At 45.7% G+C, this 21,349-nt stretch overlaps 2 protein-coding genes across 5 annotated transcripts; one reads left to right on the forward strand and one right to left on the reverse strand.

Annotated features, from left to right (window-relative positions):
• The first annotated feature begins 5,202 nt into the window (after nt 1–5,202).
• psmb4 (proteasome 20S subunit beta 4) lies at nt 5,203–7,949 on the forward strand. The gene is made up of 7 exons (XM_012833340.3): nt 5,203–5,360; nt 6,035–6,241; nt 6,392–6,538; nt 6,758–6,839; nt 7,022–7,138; nt 7,543–7,631; nt 7,789–7,949. The coding sequence occupies exons 1-7, from the start codon at nt 5,239–5,241 to the stop codon at nt 7,799–7,801; spliced, it is 777 nt and encodes a 258-aa protein (XP_012688794.1). The 5' UTR covers nt 5,203–5,238; the 3' UTR covers nt 7,802–7,949.
• A 311-nt stretch (nt 7,950–8,260) lies between these two features.
• On the reverse strand, nt 8,261–20,898 carry pogza (pogo transposable element derived with ZNF domain a). Of its 4 annotated transcripts, none has more exons than XM_031585890.2 (20): nt 20,754–20,845; nt 20,518–20,630; nt 19,965–20,105; nt 19,714–19,803; nt 19,500–19,612; nt 19,287–19,371; nt 18,541–18,744; nt 17,949–18,134; nt 17,390–17,478; nt 16,554–16,948; nt 16,150–16,301; nt 15,721–15,821; nt 15,394–15,540; nt 12,801–12,935; nt 12,071–12,408; nt 11,680–11,820; nt 11,476–11,541; nt 11,166–11,278; nt 10,890–10,914; nt 8,261–10,775 (listed from the first exon to the last, which is right to left on the reverse strand). In XM_031585890.2, exons 2-20 carry the CDS (start codon nt 20,600–20,602, stop codon nt 9,281–9,283), a joined length of 4,101 nt encoding a protein of 1,366 aa, XP_031441750.1. In that variant the 5' UTR covers nt 20,603–20,630; nt 20,754–20,845; the 3' UTR covers nt 8,261–9,280. The 4 variants fall into 4 exon arrangements, with proteins under 4 accessions (XP_031441750.1, XP_031441749.1, XP_031441752.1 ...); XM_031585889.2 differs by having other exon boundaries at nt 17,949–18,137; XM_031585892.2 differs by lacking the exon at nt 20,518–20,630 and having other exon boundaries at nt 17,949–18,137; nt 19,965–20,099; nt 20,754–20,898.
• Nucleotides 20,899–21,349: the final 451 nt, after the last annotated feature.

Here is a 21,349-nt window from a genome sequence, read left to right on the forward strand (position 1 = left end):
ACCTAGTAACAAGAATATGATTGGTCGGCTTTTCAATATTTGGTCAGGCTTTCGCAATGATTATCTTACGTTACGACTATTCAATAACATTTTGATATACCAATAACACGTACAATAACAATAAAACGTATCAATTTACCTTTAGTAACAGTACCTCAACTTTATACCACATAAGATCCGAAGGATCTATCAGAAGGACATGCTTAGAAGCAACCTGAAATCCATTTACTGACCCAAAACTACTTTTTAAGCGTCACCAATAGGCACACAAACAGAGAGCTTGAAGGAAATATTAAATTAAGCTATCATTCAGTGGTGGAATAAGTATTCAGATCTTTTGCATAAGTAATGGTACCAATACAGGAAGTACAACTACTGCACGTCCTGCAAAGTCCTACTTCAGTAAAAGTACATAAATATTACCAGCAAAATGTAGATTACAATAGTACAATATTTCCCTCTGAAAAGTAGTGGAGTGGACGTAGGCCATAGCATAAAATGTATATACTGTTACGACTGGTGGGTGATGTGAAGGACTCAATTGCACGACTCAGCACAGGGGTAGATTCAGAAGAATAAACGTTTACTAGCAGGGTTCGGTACACGGGTAGGCAGTCCAAAAGTAGGCAAACAAATCCAAACAGGGAATAGGCAGGAGAATAGTTGTAGGGCAGGCAGAGGTCAGAAGCACGAGTAATCACTTGAACAAGGCAGAAGCGCGAAACACTAGGAACACACGAGGAGCAGTGGAAAAACAAGGAACATACCATCAAACACAATTTACGACGACACAACGAGGAACAAGAAAACAAGGACTATATATACACACAGGCAACAGATAACGAGGGACAGGTGAGAACAATCAAGGCGGGGCAGACAAGGACACAGGTGGACTAAACAAGGGGAATTAACAGGACACAGGTGAAACCAATGACACACACAACCCCGGAGATTGGGAACAGGTGAGGGGTGGAGACACGGACAACAACAAGAGGGCACATGGCATAGACAAACAAACATAGGGAAAGCACATGGCGGGAACAAGGAAGCACGAGGACTAGACATGGGAACAAACATGTGACCACACAAGGGAGACAAACACAGAAATTAGACACGGACAGAACACAGACCTTACAGTACCCCCCCTCTAAGAGCCGGATTCCAGACGGCCCTAAACACAAACAGATCAAATCCACCTAGGGTGGGTGGAGGGGGTCCAGAGCAAGGCAGGCGGGCAGACCGGACCAGACAGCCCAAAAACACACAAACAGATCAAATCCACCTAGGGTGGGTGGAGGGGGTCCAGAGCAAGGCAGGCGGGCAGACCGGACCAGACAGAAGGCTGGAAAGAAGGGTCTGGTGGCTGACCGGGTGGACGGCCAAGCAAGGGCAGAATGTCTGGTGGCTGGCCGTGTGGGTGGCCAAACAGGGGCAGAGTCTTTGGCGGCCGACCGGGTGGATGGCCAAACAGAGGCAGAGTCTTTGACGACCGACCGGGTGGATGGCCAAACAGGGGCAGAGTCTTTGGCGACCGGTCGGGTGGGTGGCCAAACAGGGGCAGAGTCTTTGGCGACTGGCCAAACAGACCAACAATAAACACAACAACAACCCTAACAACAAATAGATGCCAGCGATATCGATTGGTGTTTGGGGTTGCAGGGCCAGTGGCTGGGGTAGACGTGGCACCTGGACTCGCTGGTTCATTAGGGCTGGCGGCACCGAACCCTGGGTCTGCTGCAGCTGGGACAGGGAACCCAGGAACACTGGAGACAGGATCCGGAGCGCCTGGGGCCGGCGCATGGACGCCTGGAACCGGCGCAAGGACACCTTGGACAGGAACGCCGGAGACGCTCGGGACCGGGACGCCTGAGGCGCTCGGGACAGGGGAGCCTGGGACGCTCGGGACCGGGACGCCTGAGACGCTCGGGACAGGGGAGCCTGGGACGCTCGGGACAGGGGAGCCTGGGACGCTCGGGACAGGGGAGCCTGGGACGCTCGGGACAGGGGAGCCTGGGACGCTCGGGGCAGGGGAGCCTGGGACGCTCGGGACAGGGGCGCCTGGGACGCTCGGGACAGGGGAGCCTGGGACGCTCGGGACAGGGGAGCCTGGGACGCTCGGGACAGGGGAGCCTGGGACGCTCGGGACAGGGGAGCCTGGGACGCTCGGGACAGGGGAGCCTGGGACGCTCGGGACAGGGGAGCCTGGGGCGCTCGGGACAGGGGCGCCTGGGGCGCTCGGGACAGGGGCGCCTGGGGCGCTCGGGACAGGGGCGCTCGGGACAGGGGCGCCTGGGACGCTCGGGACAGGGGCGCCTGGGACGCTGGGGACAGGGGCGCCTGGGACGCTGGGGACAGGGGCGCCTGGGACGCTGGGGACAGGGGCGCCTGGGACGCTGGGGACAGGGGCGCCTGGGACGCTCGGGACAGGGGCACTCGGGACAGGGGCGCTCGGGACAGGGGCGCTCGGGACAGCAGAGCCCTCAGCAGCGACGCCATCAGAAGGTGCTGCTGGACCGGTCTCGGCAGAGGGTGCTGCTGGGCCTGCATCGGAAACGGATGCTGGAGGATCTTGGTTGGCAGCTGTGGCAGCAGGGTCCGGGTCAGCTGCGGGGTGTGGGTTGGCAGCGGTGGCTGCGGGGTCCGGGTCGGCAGCGGTGGCTGCGGGGTCCGGGTCGGCAGCGGTGGCTGTAGGGTAAGCACAAGCTGGGTGAGCGTCGGCTGGGTCTGCTGGGTCAGCGACGGCTGGGTCTGCAGGGTGAGCGACGGCTCGGTCTGCAGGGAGAGCGGCGGCTGGTTCTGCTGTGGCGTAGGCCTCAGTGGCGTCACCATCAGTAATTTCATCAGAGGCTGCTTCAAGGACAGCAGCGACAGAGGCTGCTTCGGGGTTGCTAGCAACAGAGGCTACGTCGGGGGCAGCAGTGGGTGCTTCGGGAGCGGTAGCGACGGAGGCTACGTCAGTGGCATCAAAGACTGCTTCTGGGGTGGTAGCGACAGAGGCTACGTCGGGGGCGGCAGCGTCAGAGGCTGCTTCGGGGGTGGCAGCATCAGAAGCTGCTTCGGGAGAGGCAGAGGCTGCTTTGGGAGTGGTAGCGACAGAGGCTACATCTGGGGCAGCAGAGACGACCTTGGAGGCGGCAGCGTCAGAGGCTGCTTCTGGGGCGGTAGCAACGGAGGCTACTTCAGGGGCGGCAGCGTCAGAGGCTGCTTCTGGGGCGGCAGCGTCAGAGGCTGCTTCGGGGGAGGCAGAGGCTGCTTTGGGAGTGGTAGCGACGGAGGCTACATCTGGGGCAGCAGAGACAACCTCGGAGGCGGCAGCATCAGAGGCTGCTTCGAGGGTGGCAGAGGCTGCATCGATGGCAGCAGAAGCTGCATCGAGCAAGGCAGCGCCAGAGGCTTCTTTGGGTGTGACAGAAAATCTTTCCAATGCTACAAAGGCAGCTTCGAGGGCGGCGGAGATAGCTTCAAGGGTGGAAGCTCCAAAGGCTGCGTTGACGGCGTCAGAGACCGCTTTGATGGTGGCCTTGGTAGAGGCTGCTTCGAGGTTGACAGCGTCAGAAGCTCTTCCTAGGGCGACTGCGGCTGTCCTGACGGCGGGAGGCAGGAGACGGGGAGTCGGAGCTGAAGCCAGAGCAGTATTGGCGAGTGAAGCTGAAACCCTGGAGCCGGAATCCAGGCGGCATGGAACCGGAGCTGGAGAGGGAGGTGCAGCGAGGGAATCCCAACGATCCAGGAGCTGCTCGAATTGTCCCAACAGCAGGTTCAGGGACTTCAGGGAACTTCTCCCTTGCTCCTCTATTCCCCTTGTCACGAGGCAGAGAGAGGAGGCTTGTTTGCTCAAACTGAGTCTGAGCACTGAGTCTGAGTCGGCTGAGTCCATCTTTGGTGTCGTCGTACTGTTACGACTGGTGGGTGATGTGAAGGACTCAATTGCACGACTCAGCACAGGGGTAGATTCAGAAGAATAAACGTTTACTAGCAGGGTTCGGTACACGGGTAGGCAGTCCAAAAGTAGGCAAACAAATCCAAACAGGGAATAGGCAGGAGAATAGTTGTAGGGCAGGCAGAGGTCAGAAGCACGAGTAATCACTTGAACAAGGCAGAAGCGCGAAACACTAGGAACACACGAGGAGCAGTGGAAAAACAAGGAACATACCATCAAACACAATTTACGACGACACAACGAGGAACAAGAAAACAAGGACTATATATACACACAGGCAACAGATAACGAGGGACAGGTGAGAACAATCAAGGCGGGGCAGACAAGGACACAGGTGGACTAAACAAGGGGAATTAACAGGACACAGGTGAAACCAATGACACACACAACCCCGGAGATTGGGAACAGGTGAGGGGTGGAGACACGGACAACAACAAGAGGGCACATGGCATAGACAAACAAACATAGGGAAAGCACATGGCGGGAACAAGGAAGCACGAGGACTAGACATGGGAACAAACATGTGACCACACAAGGGAGACAAACACAGAAATTAGACACGGACAGAACACAGACCTTACATATACTCAAGTAAAGTGCAAGTACCTCAAATTGTGCTTAAGTAATGTAGTAAATGTAGTTACTTTCCACTACTATTGTCATTGATGGATATAGGTAGGCCTATAGCCATGATTGAGCCATAACCACTTGGGGAAGTCTACTTAAAAATTTGCCAGAATCCTAATCTGTTCTGACACTAGAACATTATATATACAACATATAAGACATTTCACAACAACCATTAGCACCAACAGTACACACAAAAACATACATTATTCCTGGGTAGTAAAACATAATTTAAATAACATAACATACATTTTAAAGTAGATTCTGATTTATAGCAACAACATAAGAGTTTTTGGTCTTGTTTCCAAAGTTCAACTCATTTTAAAATAGTTTCCCGTAAAGTAGGCAAATGTCACGAAGGCCTAATTTATGTCATTATGTTAAAGTCTGGCACAATGTTTTCAGGTTTGTTTTGGGAAAAGTGCTGAATATTGTTCAATCTTTGTATCCTTCCAAGCATAGCCTGCATAATTCGGGACACTTAATTAAGGTAACGTGTCTGTCCACTTAAAAATGACATGTCATAATGATGCTCATGCAATCGGCTTTAACAAAAACACTCTCAAAACATTTGTGCTTAACGAGGCTCCTCCACCAGTGTCCCATAATTCCGTTCTTCCTCCATTGTTTAAGAAATTATCTAGCTTTACGTCATTTCCCCCAGTTTCAAAATGGATTCCAGTGGCTTGAAGCTCAGCTTTTGGGAGAATGGACCCAAACCCGGTCAATTTTACTCTTTTCCTGGCAACAGCAGCAACACAACTCCTGGTTGTGGGCCGGTTAGGCACACATTGTAAGTATCGTTTGTATTTTTATTATTTTTAATCTTAGTAATCGTTTCTTATGGCACTTTCGATTTCCTCATCTTCCTGCTGTATCATGGTGGGTTGAACAACTGATCAGCTAACCATCTAGCATGCTAGTTAGCTACCGATGTCAGTCAGTGAAAATTAATATATTGACTTTCAATTGTTGTTAGCAACCTGGGTGTGATTGATCCCCTTACACCAACATGGCAAATGTACATGAAGCGTGATTACAGTTTTAATCTCTCCTAACTCCTCTAACCTACCCATATAATCAGGTAAAGTTACCAAGCTAACCTAAATAGCGTGGACCATCAGCTAGCAGGATGTCAACCTGTAAGAAAAAGCTTACTAGCTTTTCAGCCTGATAACTTTTGACACTTTATTTAATTTGAATTGCTGTATTAATAAAGTTTCACCACCACAACCGGCTGTTTAAATAAAAAAAATAAAAAAATAGTTCAGTGCAACAGTTCAATTTATTTGCGGGTCTGTTGGCTGTTTATTTTTCACTTCACACTTTACTACAGCTGGGGTGTGTGGCGCATGGATACCTTTTTCTATTTTATAACTCAATCTCCAAATTGTTCCTCGTTTTTCCTACTCAATAGGATGGTTGGTGCAATTTTCATAGTATTAACTTTTTGTGTTCCTTTCTCAGAAACCCAATGGTGACGGGCACATCGGTGTTGGGTGTAAAGTTCACCGGCGGTGTCATGATCGCTTCGGACATGCTGGGCTCATATGGCTCCTTGGCCCGTTTCCGTAACATCTCCCGCCTCATGAAAGTCAACGACAACACTATCCTGGGCGCCTCTGGCGACTATGCAGATTACCAGTACCTCAAACAAATCATTGAGCAGATGGTGTAAGTGTGTAACACTCATGTAACTTTCACGCCCAATTTCTGATTTTGGTGTGAGAAGAGGCAGGTTTGTGTTGCTAGGATGAAGATGACTGAATATATACCAGAGGAGCACCCATGATCACACCTCATTCTCTGTTTTTCTGTACTCAGAATTGATGAGGAGCTTCTAGGAGATGGCCACAGTTACAGCCCCAAGGCCATACACTCCTGGCTGACCCGTGTAATGTACAACCGCCGGAGTAAAATGAACCCACTCTGGAACACAGTGGTCATCGGTGGATTCTATAATGGTGAAGGGTAGGTGTCCAACAAATCCTGCAATACGCTGGCTACATACATTACAAATCTGTTGTCCTTCTGTATCACAAGCATCCACACTAAGCTTTTGGGTTTTTGACCTCATCTTTTTCTGAGGAGAACACTGACCTATAGTGTGGTCCTTCACTCCTTTGTGAGGGTAACTGTTTACACAGCGCTGTCTTGAATTCTAACCCTCAATTGCACTTTTACCCCCAGGTTCCTCGGCTACGTTGACAAGCTGGGAGTTGCTTATGAGGCACCAACCGTGGCAACAGGCTTTGGTGCCTACCTTGCCCAGGTGGGTGGCCCACAAATGCTTGTTGCATTTAGTTATCGAGCTGATGCTTTAAAGTGTGTATAGCTGGTGAATCACGGTATTAAGTTATTTTCCCTGGTTTTGCTCTTGCTCCCTCTTCATGTCTCTTTGGCTGACCCATCACTGTGGGCTCATCGTGATTTGGTTGTTATGCATATTTTCAGCCCTTGATGAGAGAGGTGGTGGAAAAAAAGGCGGAGATCACAAAGGATGAGGCACGGGCGCTGGTGGAGCGCTGCCTGAAAGTTCTCTACTACCGCGATGCCCGCTCCTACAACCGGGTGAGGGCTTACATCTCCCCTTTCAAACATGCTCCATGACAACTTATTAACTCATCCAGGTTTTTTGGGAATGGCCCTTATTGTTTAAACTAATGTTGTCAGTAAAGAAATTCATTACTGATAAATGCTGTTTATGAGTATATGATAATGAACTTGAACTTGTCAAAAGAAGCATGCATCAAGTCTGATGAAACCCATCTTCATTTTCAGTAGAAGTAACTTCAGTTATACCAGAGGGTGCTTGATGACTGAATTCAATTCTATGCTGGGGCCACTCAGTCTGATTTAGTTCCCCCTCTGTTCAGTACTCCTATACCACATGTACCCAGATTAGAAGTCCATTTACACTTTACACACTTGAAAGTAACATGGTGGAGTGTTGCTTATGCTTTTTTTGTTTGCAGTATGAGATTGCAATCGTGACAGAGGAAGGAGTGGAAATTGTTGGCCCCTTGTCATCAGAGACAAACTGGGATATTGCACACATGGTCAGGTGAGTCATGACAAGACATTTTTATTTAATGTCATCTTGCAGTGGGTCTGAAAGAGTACATGATGCACAGCCTATGGAAATTATCACTTCATTTTGTGTGTACATTCTTTGGTTTGAATTGTAACTATATTGTAATTTCTCCCTGTTTGTGTTGCAGTGGTTTTGAATGAGAGCAGCGGTTGTTTGTCTTTACTTCCCCACATCTGGATGAGCTGTTGGTTTCAGCCTCACTGAGGATATAACTTAATGTAGAACGGCCATCACCCTTTTTGCTTTCGTCTCTTTTGTATAACAATAAATATGTAAAACAAAAAAGATTTATGCTGTCATGTTCATTCATAAAACTGCAAGTGGCCTCACATTTTTGCCCTTGCAACTCATCAGTCATTTCTGCACTATTGGGACAGATGAGGACCCACCTCACTTCATACCGATATTCAACCACGGGAAAAAATTAAAAGCATTGGTATTGCGTATTATCCATAAGAAAATCTTCACTATCCATACTAATGTGCATTTGGTCATTCACTCTTGGGTGCTTGACACAGCAAGTGTGACTTCAGGAGTAAGATGGGAAAGTGACATACTGAGCACATACATTCACATCCCTGAATTGATGGGAAGGTTAATACAACACAAAAAAGGCTTTATTATTGTTCTAACAATTAGATTTGACCAACAACTTAGGTCAGATAACATTTAATCAGAATAGTAATCAGAGCTTTATCTCTACATTCCCAATAATAATAAAATGCATAGATGTGTTTCAACGTAAACTTGTACACATCCTAATCATGTAGGGTACAAGTGAAACACTACAGGGAATCGGACTGAATCTATAGCGCATACTCGATACATTAACCCCTTTCAGAGTTGACATGATCATACAAGGCATGTTCTTGGTTTGATGTTGGTTTGAAGTTTCATTGATTAGTTCCATTGAAATACATCTTTAAAAGCAGCTTTGTGGCCAACTGTGCTTGTAAAAGCTAGTCAATGTCTGTTCCTGTGGAAGACGCACCAGAATCTATAGCTTGGCCTGAACAGTGAATATACAAAAATATACAGCTCAATTTTAGGATTGTGATGAGATATAAAAAATATATTTTCAGTTTACACATCTCAGTTCCTACAGTATGTTATTACAGTCTGGAAGAAAACTAGCACAAACTGAACCCAAAAGGACTTGAGGCAAATTCCCCTCCAAGCCTTTAATGCCCATTCTTTGTGTCAGGATATCTTTAAAGTGATCTAAATAACAAATTCTTTTTGACAGGAACAAGGACAAAAAAGATACAAAAACGTATAGTGTCAATACAAAATCCGGTGAAAGGAAATTCTTGATTTACAGATAAAGCATAAGGCGAGAACAATTTACATTTGAAGGCTTTATATCTCTATGTCCTATCTTCAGTAGTTAAAGCAGTTTGAGTGAATATGGAGGCTCCATAGTCTGAAACATCAAAAGGTGCAATCAAACCCCATTATGAAGGCAGATATTTTGCTCAACTCATACCATTTAAGCTCTTTGAACCAAAAAGGTCTGGCTAACCATGATTCACAGCACCCGATGATTACCCCCTTGTCTACTTCTACAATTAATGTTACCACTGTTCACAGGCTTTGTTCGGTGAGCTAGCCTGTCTGCCTTATTTTCCCATGTCTGCCTCCTCGAAGCCATGGAAAGATTCCAGGTCGCTGTCTTTCTCAAACACCTGTTTGAGCTTCTGTCGGCTGGAAGGCGATGGCCAGGATCCAGGCGTGGCTGCTTGATCATCTTCCCCTTCGCCCTCAGTCTCCTGCGGAGTGGACTGGAGGAGCGCCCTGGTCAACTCTTGCACCAGACCCATGGGCCCTTCCCCAGCCTGTGTCTCCAAAGGTTCCGCCGCCATTTTAAAAGACCGCTGCAGCAGCTCTGGACGAGCCCCCAGCACCTGAAGCAACTGCGCCAACCATCCAATCACCAGAAGAGCCAACTCGTCCGGCTGCGCCCCTATGAGGCTCTCGGGAGCGGTGGCCACTTGTTCACTCCAGCAGGCCTGCAGGAACTCTCTGAGCACCGGGCCGGTGCACGCCTCCAGAGGCTGCAGGCAGCAGGAGCAGGCCTTGGGCACCACGGCTGGCAGAGTGTTGGCACTGTTCAGTGAAGCCAGGAAGTCATCAGCCAGGTGCCCTCGGTAGGGATCCATCACCAGTAGGCCCTTTCCCCCCGCGCTGGGGTTGATGTACGGGCGCCACACCTTGGAAAGCCACAGCTGCAGACGGTCCTCGTCTGAGAAACCTTCTGGTCGAGCCTCGAGAAAGACGGAGGCAGGAACAGCTGCCATGCAAGATGGTGGGTTACCCGTCAGGAACACCATTGCAGGGAGTAACGTTCCATCGGCCATCGCTGACAAGACCACCTCCATTATAGGCTCACCAGGGTCCGACAGTTGAAACACAGAAGCAAGGGACGAAGCCTGGTCCAACTGTTCCAGATCAATAAACACAGCCAGCTCATCTACAGCTCCAACACTACCAAGCCCAAAGCCCTGGGCACCGACCTGCTTCTTTATGAAGCGTGTGAATGAGCGCACACCTTCCTCCACACTCTGCGGAAGCACACGCCCTGCCGTGCCGACCGTCTGCACGCCCAGCTCATGCTGCAGCAGGAAGTCCACCGCCCAGTCATGGGACAACCCTGGGTCACTACCACCCACACACTCCTTCACCTTCTGGAACAGTTTCTCTTCGTTCACAGGAAGCTGCTGTTCCCGCTGCACCAGAACCCACTCAGACAGCCGGTCAGCTGCTCTGGGCCCAAGCCCGCGACGGCCCTTGCTTGGCCCCTGACTCTTGCGGGCAATTAGCCAGGCTTGAATGAGTGCCGGCTGGGTTTGGAACTGTGCAGCAGCCTGGGGTACTCCGCAGCACAGGGCAAACAGCACAATCTTCAACTGCTCCACAGAAAGAGACTTCTCAGGGACTTCCACCTCATTGGCTGGCTTCTTGGTCTTTCCAGGCTTTTTGATGGCAAGAGAGCTGTGATTGGCTGGCTGGGCACTTTCAGAACTATCCGCCCCCAGTTGGACAAAGGGATTGTTCTGCCGATCAAGACTAACCGTCTCTCCTTCCCGAAGCACATCATTTGGTATGATGACAAACCTGTAACACCACATATACTGTACATTAAACATTTAAATATTTCTACCAGTCCTTGTAAGTGAAAGTCAGAAACTGAGAGTTCACTTCAAAAGTAATCAATACATGTCTTCATACCTTTTGTATCCTGTTGAGAATCCATCTATATTAAAAATAAAACAAGGATTTTAATTCACACACATAACAAAGCACACAATGTGATTAACACAGTAGCTCTGATTTCAGTAAGAAATACAAAACATACATCTTCAGAAATAAAATGCATTTGTGCAGCTTTGTGGGACTACTTTAGCCAGGCAGACCAAAACACAGACAACAAACGTGTTCTCTGTTGTTCTAACAGCACAGCACCTATTAAGGGCACTTTATCCCAGTGTTTAATTCTCATCTTACCCCTAGCTTTGTAGGTGCCTCCACAATGTTCAGGATACTCCACCAGATGGTTGGCCATCATGTCACCCACTTTAGTGGTAAAATGACAGGACAGGCAGTTCAATGATAGATCCCTGCAACACAGCCAAGTTTCATCTTAAATGAATCTGCAGACCAAGACTCCAGCAAATAAGGTAACTTTTCTTTGACAGGCCTATGCCTCACAGCTGAAAATGACTGTGGAATGAGAACTTTAAGGTATAGTTTAAATTTAAGTCTATTGTACAAAATGCCTCACTGGGCTCCAAAAGTATTTGGGTGGGAACCTTACCTTGGACATGGCCTAAACATGGACAGGTACTTGCTTAATTTTCCAGTCTTGCGAGAAACGTGGTTGCTTTAGTGAAAACAAGACGGGTTGATTAATTATTTTATAATACAGTTTACGGTCTGATGCAGTGCACAGTAGCACAGCACACACGGTACACAAGACCATAACACCGCAGCCTATGCGTCCGCTGTCGAGGGCACTCACTTGATCATGTGGTTGGCGTAGGAGCGGGAACAGCAGGTGCTGTAGCGGCAGATTGAGCAGTGCACATAGGTGGGGTAATGCTGGCTATAGTTTGGAATCTCAAAGGTGCATTCCACGCAGCTACCCTTTTCCAATGTGGGCCTGAGAAAACAGAGGAGTGTTAAATGCCAATAAAAAGGAGATATTATTAAACTGAAAGGCATTACAGGCTTGTAAGAAATTATGTATGTATGTGTGTGTGCATTACAAGAAAATATTCATGATCAATAAATCAATTGAATGTGTTTTTATTGACTTAATAATGAATAAAGCAAATAAAATAATGTTTAAGAAGTGAAATCCTTCTCCTAAACCCTCAAGTGAGTGCAACAAAAGCTATTCTCTGACTCACTTCTGCTGCTCGAACTTAGTCATCACGTCCTGCAGACTCACACTGGGGACCTTCCTGGGAAGGATGGGAACGGGACTGGGAAGGGGAGTTAGAAGGGGGGCTGGGCTGATGTTACTGGGAGGGGACATGTGGCCAAACTTGGAGTTGGCAGCATTTGCTCGGGTTGGCGTACGGGGTTCTGGGATGTGGGACGTGGGGGTGTTAGAGCGGGTGGGTGTAGGCTGTCTGGCGGGCCATGGCTCAATTAGAGGGGGCATTGATGGCACCTCGATCACCCGAGACACACCGCCACCACTGATTGATGCTGGCGACAGGGCAGCATAAGTGCGGATTGTCACCTGAGAGAGCGAGACACACAGAGAGAGAGAGAGAGACAAACGGAGAGAGGAGTGAGAAATGCTGCTGAACCGCTTAAGCAAATGCATACATACACCAGGAAAGGTCGACACCATGCATTCGCACGTACACACAAGAATGGCAAGTGATTGGCATTTAAAATTGACCACTGTCTTATGATTCTTCTGAGATAATTCTTTGATGTGAAACTGTGTTTTTGGACAGGTACATGCAACCTACATACAGAGTGAATGCAGGCTACACTTACATTACCCACAATCATGGTGATGATACATTTATGCTCTATCCTTTAAACCTTTGGAGGCCTGGATGACTGGATGTGCTACACTGAGCAAGGATAAATGATGCAGACATATGGGCATGGTTGCCTTACCCTGGTACCAGGCTTCAGCCCCTCAAGTTGAAGCGGCTTGCGGTGCGTGTTGTGGTACATGTGCTTGTGCTCAGCCTTATCCTTCACGAAGAGGAACTGCAACCGGCATTTATCACAATGCAACACAGACTTTTTCTGTACCAAAAACAAAACACACACACACACACACACACACACACACACACACACAAAATAGGCATTAATACAACTCTTTTCCCCAGGAACATCTCGCACCTCATCTTACTTTCAGCTTAAGAGGAGCATTGTAAAGGGTTATTCCCTGAAACATTATACACAGAAGAAGAAGAAGAAGAAGATGATAACAATTATAAACATAATACAGTAATTTACCGATTATTAACCGCGGTTTGCACATTGATTTCGCCTAATTTCTGCAGCCCTGTGGTCAACACTCGAGTGCGGCCTATAAGGCTATTCAGAGAAATGTCAGCATGAAAGACTAGGCCTGGTTTCTGTCTCTACTACAGTGAGGTAGCTTCCACTTGCCCTGGAGGTCCCACTATCAGTGCAGAGAGCTAGATAGGGTGTCTGAATCAACTTGTTTTCAATTTCCCTCTGTGATGTTTCACAGAGCTATACTGCTGAAATGTGTGCGGGAAGGGACATTGTAACACGGTTCATTTTCCATCAGGTGACATCAGGCGTCAGTAACCACCGAATAGGGCTGCAAATCTTTGGCTATTGATACTCCCACTGAGTTTGTTTTTACCTCCGCCAAGGTTTTCGGTGCTGTTTCTTTGTTAGTTTGTCTGTCTGTAAACAGGGTTACGCAAAAACTACTGGTTCGATTTGATGGAACGGTGTAGGTGTAACATGGGCCACAGAATAACACATTACATTTTATAGCAGATCCGATTCACTGGGCGGCTCCTTGACTTTAGTTTCGCTGTCGCTAACATTATGCGCCATTTGGCCTTGGCAGAGGTCAGCGCTCTCCAGGTGCTCTTCTAGTTTCATTGTTTTGGGTTTTTATTATCCGTCACAAATTGTTGTTGGAAGGCAACAGTGAGAGACTGTGTTTTCGCTAACAAGTTGACTCTCCTTGCTCAACCTGGGATAGGAAGTGGGATAGGAAGTGATTGTAACATTAATGTCGGAACTGTTTCCACTCAAGTAGCCAATAGTGGCAAAGCAGTGTGTGCAGACTCTACTTTGTTTACAGTCTTCTTATCCTCATCATCGTATTGAACGTTGAATCCAAAATATTCCTACACAGCAGATCTGAGACGTGGTGCCTTTCCAAATTAGCTTTTCTTGGTCTTGCTAGCGTTTGCCATTGTCAATTTAGAGCTGAGACAATATTGTCTTTAGTTTCCCCTCTATTCTCCAGCTCTTATTTGCATACAGAGTGCTAACAGGCTCCAGAGAAATTCTAACAGGCTCCAGAGATGTTTATGAAAATTACTGGAAATTGATAGGCGTGCCGTAATACCGCAGTTCACATGTGCATATTGAACCATATGGGGGCATACTGAACGGTTATTGCAACTCTAATAGCCATCTCTAGCTTAGGGAACCATCTTAACAGTGGGTAGTTGCTAGTGTGGGTTAATATGGACTTATCTTAGTATGAAGATGACCAGGTACCTTCAGGGTTTCTACCTTTTCTTATTATAATTCTATAAGTTAAACTGAGACGATTGTAACATCAGCTAGATAACTAGTCATCATTTCATGCCCATTTAAACCGTTAAAGGTTATTTAGAAGTTTCCATAGATAGCTAGGTGGCTAGTTAGCTAGCTAGCATAACAACTAGACAACCACAGTAACCAAGAAACTGTTTGCCGCAGAGCCTGAAGCAAGGTTTAATTTTTCAAAATCAGCTTATTAATAAAAGGCAGTCTTGGCTTAAAAGTGATCACAACCACTTGTGGATGATGTTAAATGGCCTAACATAGACATTAAACAATCTTGAGAGAAGTTAATGGAACATCAACAGAGCAAGGCCTTACTCTGATATCAATGTAGTGAATGAAGGGGAGAAGTCCCCACTCCCCCTTGCCAAACACGTTAATTCAGTGGTTGCGATTCCTGCTGCAATTGTGTCAGAAGATTGTCGTATAAGGTAGCGTACTGGCTGGCCAGGGGACTGATTAATGAGTCGACTTCAACTTTTAGCGTCCATTCCCACATGACACCATAACACTATATAAACGCTTAATAAATGTTTTTCACGGTGAGTGGGAATGAGGTAGCATATAATTGTGTGTGTGTGTGTGTGTGCAGGGAGGGGGTGCAGTATTTTTGCTTGAAATGCCCATCCCTCTTTCATATAACTACTTCAACAACTTTTAAATGGCTAGTAGCGTTCGCACAGCAACTACATGCCATTTAGTATAACATGAAGCTATGACGTTACATTGAAAAAACTGCGGTTAATACACGGTTGCAGTCAATACACGGGTTTGTTTTGTAAAATTACATTAAATACCGTTTATATATGGTGTAGTTAATAATCTGTAAAACATGGTATTGCTACCACATAATACTACAAACTGTAGATGATTGGGTAAGAACTTAAGAGAGGCAAACTAGAGACATGGCTACCATTCTCTTAAGCAGTGTGGGTACCTGGTGGCGGCTGTAGTGCAGCTGATAGTTACTGCTGGAGCGGAACACCTTCAAGCAGTAGGGGCAGAGCAAGTGGGTCGTGTTGCTATGGGTATCGCGGAAGTGGAAGATGACATCCAGGTAGAAAGAGGAACGAAATCCACATACCTGAGGGCGGGGACAAGGGTGTGATTGGACAAAGGACATTACAATTACAATTACGTGAATCATGTTTCCTTCTCAAAAAGACTTGCCAGGCACTGTTTCCATAGAGGTTACAAAATGGCACCACAATGTGAATGAGAAAGGAGATGGTGAGAGGAGCTGAGAAGAAGAAAACTGATTTACTTGGCAGACATATGGCATCTCTCCGGGTTTGTGAGAATTCTTCATGTGTTGCAGGAAGATTGGCTCGTTCTCATAGGCCAACTCACAGATCCTACACTTAGCTGTACAAGAGAAAAGCATTGCAGTTACTAACGACTTACTCATGTCAAGAAACATCAAAAACAATAAAATGCTAGGAGTTCAGTCTACTAAAAAGTATGAGACACTACAATGCCTGCAGCCTACAAGTCTACTCTGCAGAAATGTTCCTACCATAGTTTTCTGTACAGCAGAACATTTTTAATTTTACAATTATACAGAACTGCTGTATTGTAATCATCATATTGTCATGACATAAGCGTCTTATGAGAACTTTGAAAAGCACTATATAAATGTGATGTATTATTATTATTTGTATTATTATTATTGTTGTTGTCAGGGGATACTTACTGGAAGACTCTGCTTGGCTATGCACTCTCTCCACATGCGACTGCAGGCTCAGAGGCGAGGGAAAGTTCCGGAAACAGTGCTGGCAGGTGGTCTGGGACTCTGCTTCATACTTCTGGTCCGACTCTACATGATGTTTTGTGTGGACCATCATCCTGCAGGAGAAGAAATAATTTAGGTGTACATATATACATGCCTGCCCTGTATTATGCGATTTTTACTTGTAGTCTCTAAAGCATATGAATGAGGGACAGAGACAAAAGCCATTTGAGATACAAGAAGCACTAGCCAACAGCAGTTACGCTCTATAAAGAAGTTGTGACACAGTTTACTTTTTAGTCACTAGCTGTAACCACTGTAAAAACTAGCTGCAACTCCTATAGCATTTTATCTGACAACGTCCTTACTTCAGATTATTCTTGAGCTTCTTCTCGCACAGGTGGCACTTGAACATCACAGCATCCTCTGGCTGCTTCTTCTCCAAGTCTGTACCACGGTCCAAGCCATAATAGAAATCCTCCACCAGCATGATCAGTTTACCCCCCGTCTTTTCTTCTTGAGGCATGGATCTGCCCTTTTCTTCTTCTTCTTCATAATCATCTTCTTCCTCCTCCTCCTCCTCCTCCTCCTCATCCGAGGAGCTCTGGGAGATCCTGGAAGAGAGTGATTGGGCCGGAGGTCTTTTAGAGGATTTGGAGGAAGAGCCCACAAACCTTTGGTGTGAGGGGTTAGTGTAGCGTTTGTCCTTCTTCTTCGTGGGCTCGAGGTCTTGTATGGCCTTCATGAGGACCTTGTTACACATCTGCAGACAAGAGGACAATGAGACTGTCACAATTAGAGCCATACTGATTTTGAAGACAAGTACCAATTTCGATATTTGTGGATTTAAAAATCCAATAATGATATATCACCCAATATTAATTTGTAACAGAAACACAGAAATATTTTCTTCAACATTTAGCATAGCGATTGAAGAGATCGATTGATGAGATCGATTGAAGAGATCGATTGAAGAAAACTTAACCAGAAGTCTGCTAGCCTGCCAGATAGCTTGTGCTATATCCGTAAATGCTAAAAGAATGTCAGTTCTAGGGTTATTTACCTTATTGGTAGTGCACCACGTCACACAGCTTTTTGGCATGTTTCAGTTCGGTGCACTTTATTTAAAACCCAACAAAAGTAATGCTGAAATGTTCTTCCCTTGTTCAATTGGCCACTGACCCAGTCAGGAGCAAATACTTACACACATGTACCCACGCAGAGAGGCAACCATCTTATATGGGGATCTGCACCGTGCACAAGACTGTGCTGCTTTGGAGTGACTTGAAGGTACTGTAATCACATAGATACATTAAGTAATTAACCCCTTTGGCTATGCAAAGCAAGAAGACATACAAGGTGTAGTTTCACACCATAATACAACTTTTAAAAGGTAATTTCACATGTTACCTGGTTAATTGCATGGCTGTTAATTCATGAGGAATTCTTCTTCTAGGTAACTGCAAACTCTTCTACTCTCAACTCATCCTCTTAACTACCAAACAAACAGCAACATCGTTTTACATTTATTTTACATCTATAATGTAACCCCTTGGTAATGGAGGTATGTTGAATCACAGCTTTCAAGACTGACATTTTTGGCATATACCAATACTCTCACCCAGACATGAAATGGGTTTTAAATAAGTCTGAACCAATAGCAGTTTCAGCAGTTCAAGGGGAACACCAGATCCAGTTATTTGTCACTGGTGTATGCTGGTGTACTGGTGCTGACTGTGCTTGGAGTACCACAGAGCCCTTACCTCTAAGCTGAAAGGTACTGGTGCTCGGAGCTGCAGGAGAGGGCGGAGCCAGGGGACCAGGAGGGGCGGTGCTCCGTGCACTAACCGTAGTTGAGCCGTTTGCCAAGGCAACAGGGAATGTATGTAGACTAGGACTTAGCACAGGCGCAGGAGCGGTGTACTGCTGACTGGAAACACCAAGAGGAGCTACTGAGAGGAGAGAGAGGCAGAGATGGTAAGTCCAGAGCAGCCTGTTTAAACCACTCAAGATAAAGAGGAAATTATATTACTTCGACTGGCCTTAGCATGTATATATAAAACTGGTGTCCATCACCATAATCAACTAGATAAATGGCTGATGAATAACATCTTGAGTGTTAGGATACAGTTCATGTTTAGTATGTTAGGATTACAATTCATGTGTAGTATCACTATAATTTTATATATAATGTGTAAATAGCAACATTATACAGGTTGTATAGCATTTCAGTGTCACATGGTAATCATTCATTCAGCACTGCATATAATATCCACAGGGCGGATAATTAACACGAAGCACCTAAAATGTAGCTGTAATGCTTTCACTGCTGGTGTGTGGTCATATGAGCACTACCTGACACAGTGGCCATACTAGTTGGCATGACAGCCGAGGATGTCGGGGTAACGTCTGAGTCGGTAAGGTTGAGTTGGTGGACACCAGCTGTGGCCAGGGCACTGACAGTCTGTATCCCTGATGGCCCTGTGATGGTGAGAGTTACTGGCACCTGCATTGGGGTCTGTGCTGGTGGCTTGGGCGCGATCAACTGGTGGCTTGTTCCTAGGGCACAAACATGATTAAGTGTACCATTCATGGCAACATTAACATATGTCATACTTTTTTTAGATGAATTTTTTTTTAAATACATTTTTTTTAAATACAGGACAGTTAAAAAAAGAACAGCGTTACTCATCACTACTTAAAGTGACAGTCATTGAACACAATTATAACTGCCAGTGAAGAGACAACACCATAAAAATACTGACTGGAATTTCAGTGCATTTCACATTGATTCTATTTTGTAAAATAGCACAGTCCTATTTAGTACTGTAAATTATCTGACATTTCCACTTCTGAACCATTTCTTCTTCTATATTATGCTACATCAGTGTCATAGGCAAATATTATGACAATGTCTTATCCTGAGTTAATGTGCGATAGCCACCCCCTATGATGGACATGTGAAGCAGCGATAAACACCCCGAAAACATAACGTCCTTTGCGGAGGTAACATTATTTCAACCAGTTGCAAGAATTTAAATAAAGACAAAGAACAAATAGAGGGTGATGAGTTTTGTACAAACAAGTGAGCAGAGGCTTACCAGCAGTCAGATAGGTTTGACCATTCAAGATGAACCCAATCGTCTGCCCCATAGTTGTACCAATTGAGTTCGATACGGGAAGAGTCTGAAAGAGTACCCAAGCACACATGTTGACCACTCTACAGAAATTGTATTATTACTGCAAACATTAATCAAGAATTCATGGGGATTAGGACAACTGAAAGTTTGATCTATTTGCACGATCATGCATACCGATGAGGTGATATAGATAGGCTGGCCTGGTGTGCCAACACCTGATGTGATATTAGATGCCACTTGGAGCGGTTGCAGAATCTGAGGCACTAACGTCTGGCCAATAGGAACAGCTGTGTGGTAAATAGGACCAGTATAGATGCTGTCAGTCATCATACAACCATCATACCACAATGGTGATTCCTGAACCCAAAATAGTGTAAAGAACATTCACCTGTGGCACTGACAATGGGCAAGGCAGCATTCTTGCCCTCTGTTGGCACTTGTGCTGCAGATGATGCTGCAGGCGACACGATTGATGGTGCTAAAGAAGCATACGTTCAAAAGCTTACAGTAAAGAAAATGTATTCAATGTCCAAATTCATGTGTGTGTGTGTATATATATATATATATAATATATACATATCTATATATCCTATCAACAATAGACAGGGACAACCTTTCTGTTCTTAGACGCAAACTCACATTTAGTGGTTTTACTGGCATTTAATTTATTCCTTTCACTCCTGGCATCATCATCGACCTGTTGCCATGGGTCAAGGTCCTCCTCATCACACTGCATCAAAAGTTCAGAGGACTCAGACATGGTTTCCGGCAGACCTGTTCCTTAAAGATGAGAACAAAACCCCCAACATATTAGTGAGTAACTAGACATACTTAAGTGAACACTGTTTAAAGCAATAATTAGTCTAGAAGTGAGGGTACAATCTAAACTGTGTAGTCATGCATAGTACCAGACCAACACACACACCTATTCCCATTTAGTAATTATATAATGAATGGTCACATCTGTGCCGTGGTAAACAAACACCTTACATTACATTTAACTTAACTTATTTGCTTACTCTGATTTAACATGTAACTGACAAACCTGAATATAACTCATTATTTAAAACTGTGGTTACAAAGGCAGGCAATGATTTCACATTTTAGTTCTGTGATAACAATCCTCTAATGATTTAGTATGTATTCTCTGGCGCTTCATAAAAAAATCTCAAGAAGCAACTGCAAAAATTACCTATGCTAACTAGCTCAGTAGCTAACTTGTCACCCAAACTCGCGTTCTCTGGGCCAGCTCCTCCCTCTATGGAGCGTTGATACATGTGGATTCCTGGGTTGGTTACACTGTAGCTATTCGACAAGAGCTAGTTCAACATTGTGGCTACATTGCAAGAACTGTTTAACATGTGCTCTTGTCCTGCAGACCCTGAGAGTTTGCAAACTCGGTACATGACAAATAAAACATAACCTTACCGTGGATTATTTTTTGCAACAGGGCAACTGGGTTCCCTTGCGTAGCCATGTAGCGAAAAACAATGCTCTGAACCTCGAGATGAACGATTTTCCTTCTAAGCTAACACTGGTGCGAGCGGGAAGGAGGGAGATTGGCATTACGTCACTTCCCCAAATAAGCGTTCCACAATCTCATTGGTAACGATCTTCGATAGTAAGGCGGGGTTTTGTTTTGCATTAAAAGAATTCGCGAAAACTATTCCACTTACTATAAAAAACTTAAGTAATATAAGGAATGCCATTCCTATGTGCCACGTACCTGCTGTAAGTGCTTCCATGATTACTTCAAGTATGAAGGCCTTTATGACATTATTCTGTCAAACGTTAACAAAGCATGGTTATCCCCACAAACCACATCAGATGTGTTTGGACATTTTGTGAGGATAGTGTCATGGAAATTGATCGCCATTAAAACTATTTGTAAGATAATTTTACACTCAGACAAATTTCAAAACAATCGTATTAAACTACCTCATATCGCGAAAGGAAAAGTGTATGGATAACAAAACCCACTTGTGTCACGCATGACAAAAGTAACTAGGTAAACTAGCTAGCAT

This window comes from Clupea harengus, chromosome 19, assembly GCF_900700415.2.
Source record: "Clupea harengus chromosome 19, Ch_v2.0.2, whole genome shotgun sequence".
NCBI lineage: Eukaryota > Metazoa > Chordata > Actinopteri > Clupeiformes > Clupeidae > Clupea > Clupea harengus.

Bases quoted from the DNA above. Each gene is read 5' to 3' on its own strand.
- pogza (XM_031585889.2), bottom strand. From the start codon at position 20,602: ATGTATCAACGCTCCATAGAGGGAGGAGCTGGCCCAGAGAACGCGAGT. The intron at 18,745-19,286 runs GTAAGCCTCTGC...TTTGTGCCCTAG, and splicing joins TCAAACCTATCTGACTGCTG to GAACAAGCCACCAGTTGATC. The intron at 11,542-11,679 runs GTGAGTGCCCTC...TTTTCACTAAAG, and splicing joins TACGCCAACCACATGATCAA to CAACCACGTTTCTCGCAAGA.
- psmb4 (XM_012833340.3), top strand. From the start codon at position 5,239: ATGGATTCCAGTGGCTTGAAGCTCAGCTTTTGGGAGAATGGACCCAAA. The intron at 6,242-6,391 runs GTAAGTGTGTAA...TTCTGTACTCAG, and splicing joins CAAATCATTGAGCAGATGGT to AATTGATGAGGAGCTTCTAG. The intron at 6,840-7,021 runs GTGGGTGGCCCA...GCATATTTTCAG, and splicing joins TTGGTGCCTACCTTGCCCAG to CCCTTGATGAGAGAGGTGGT.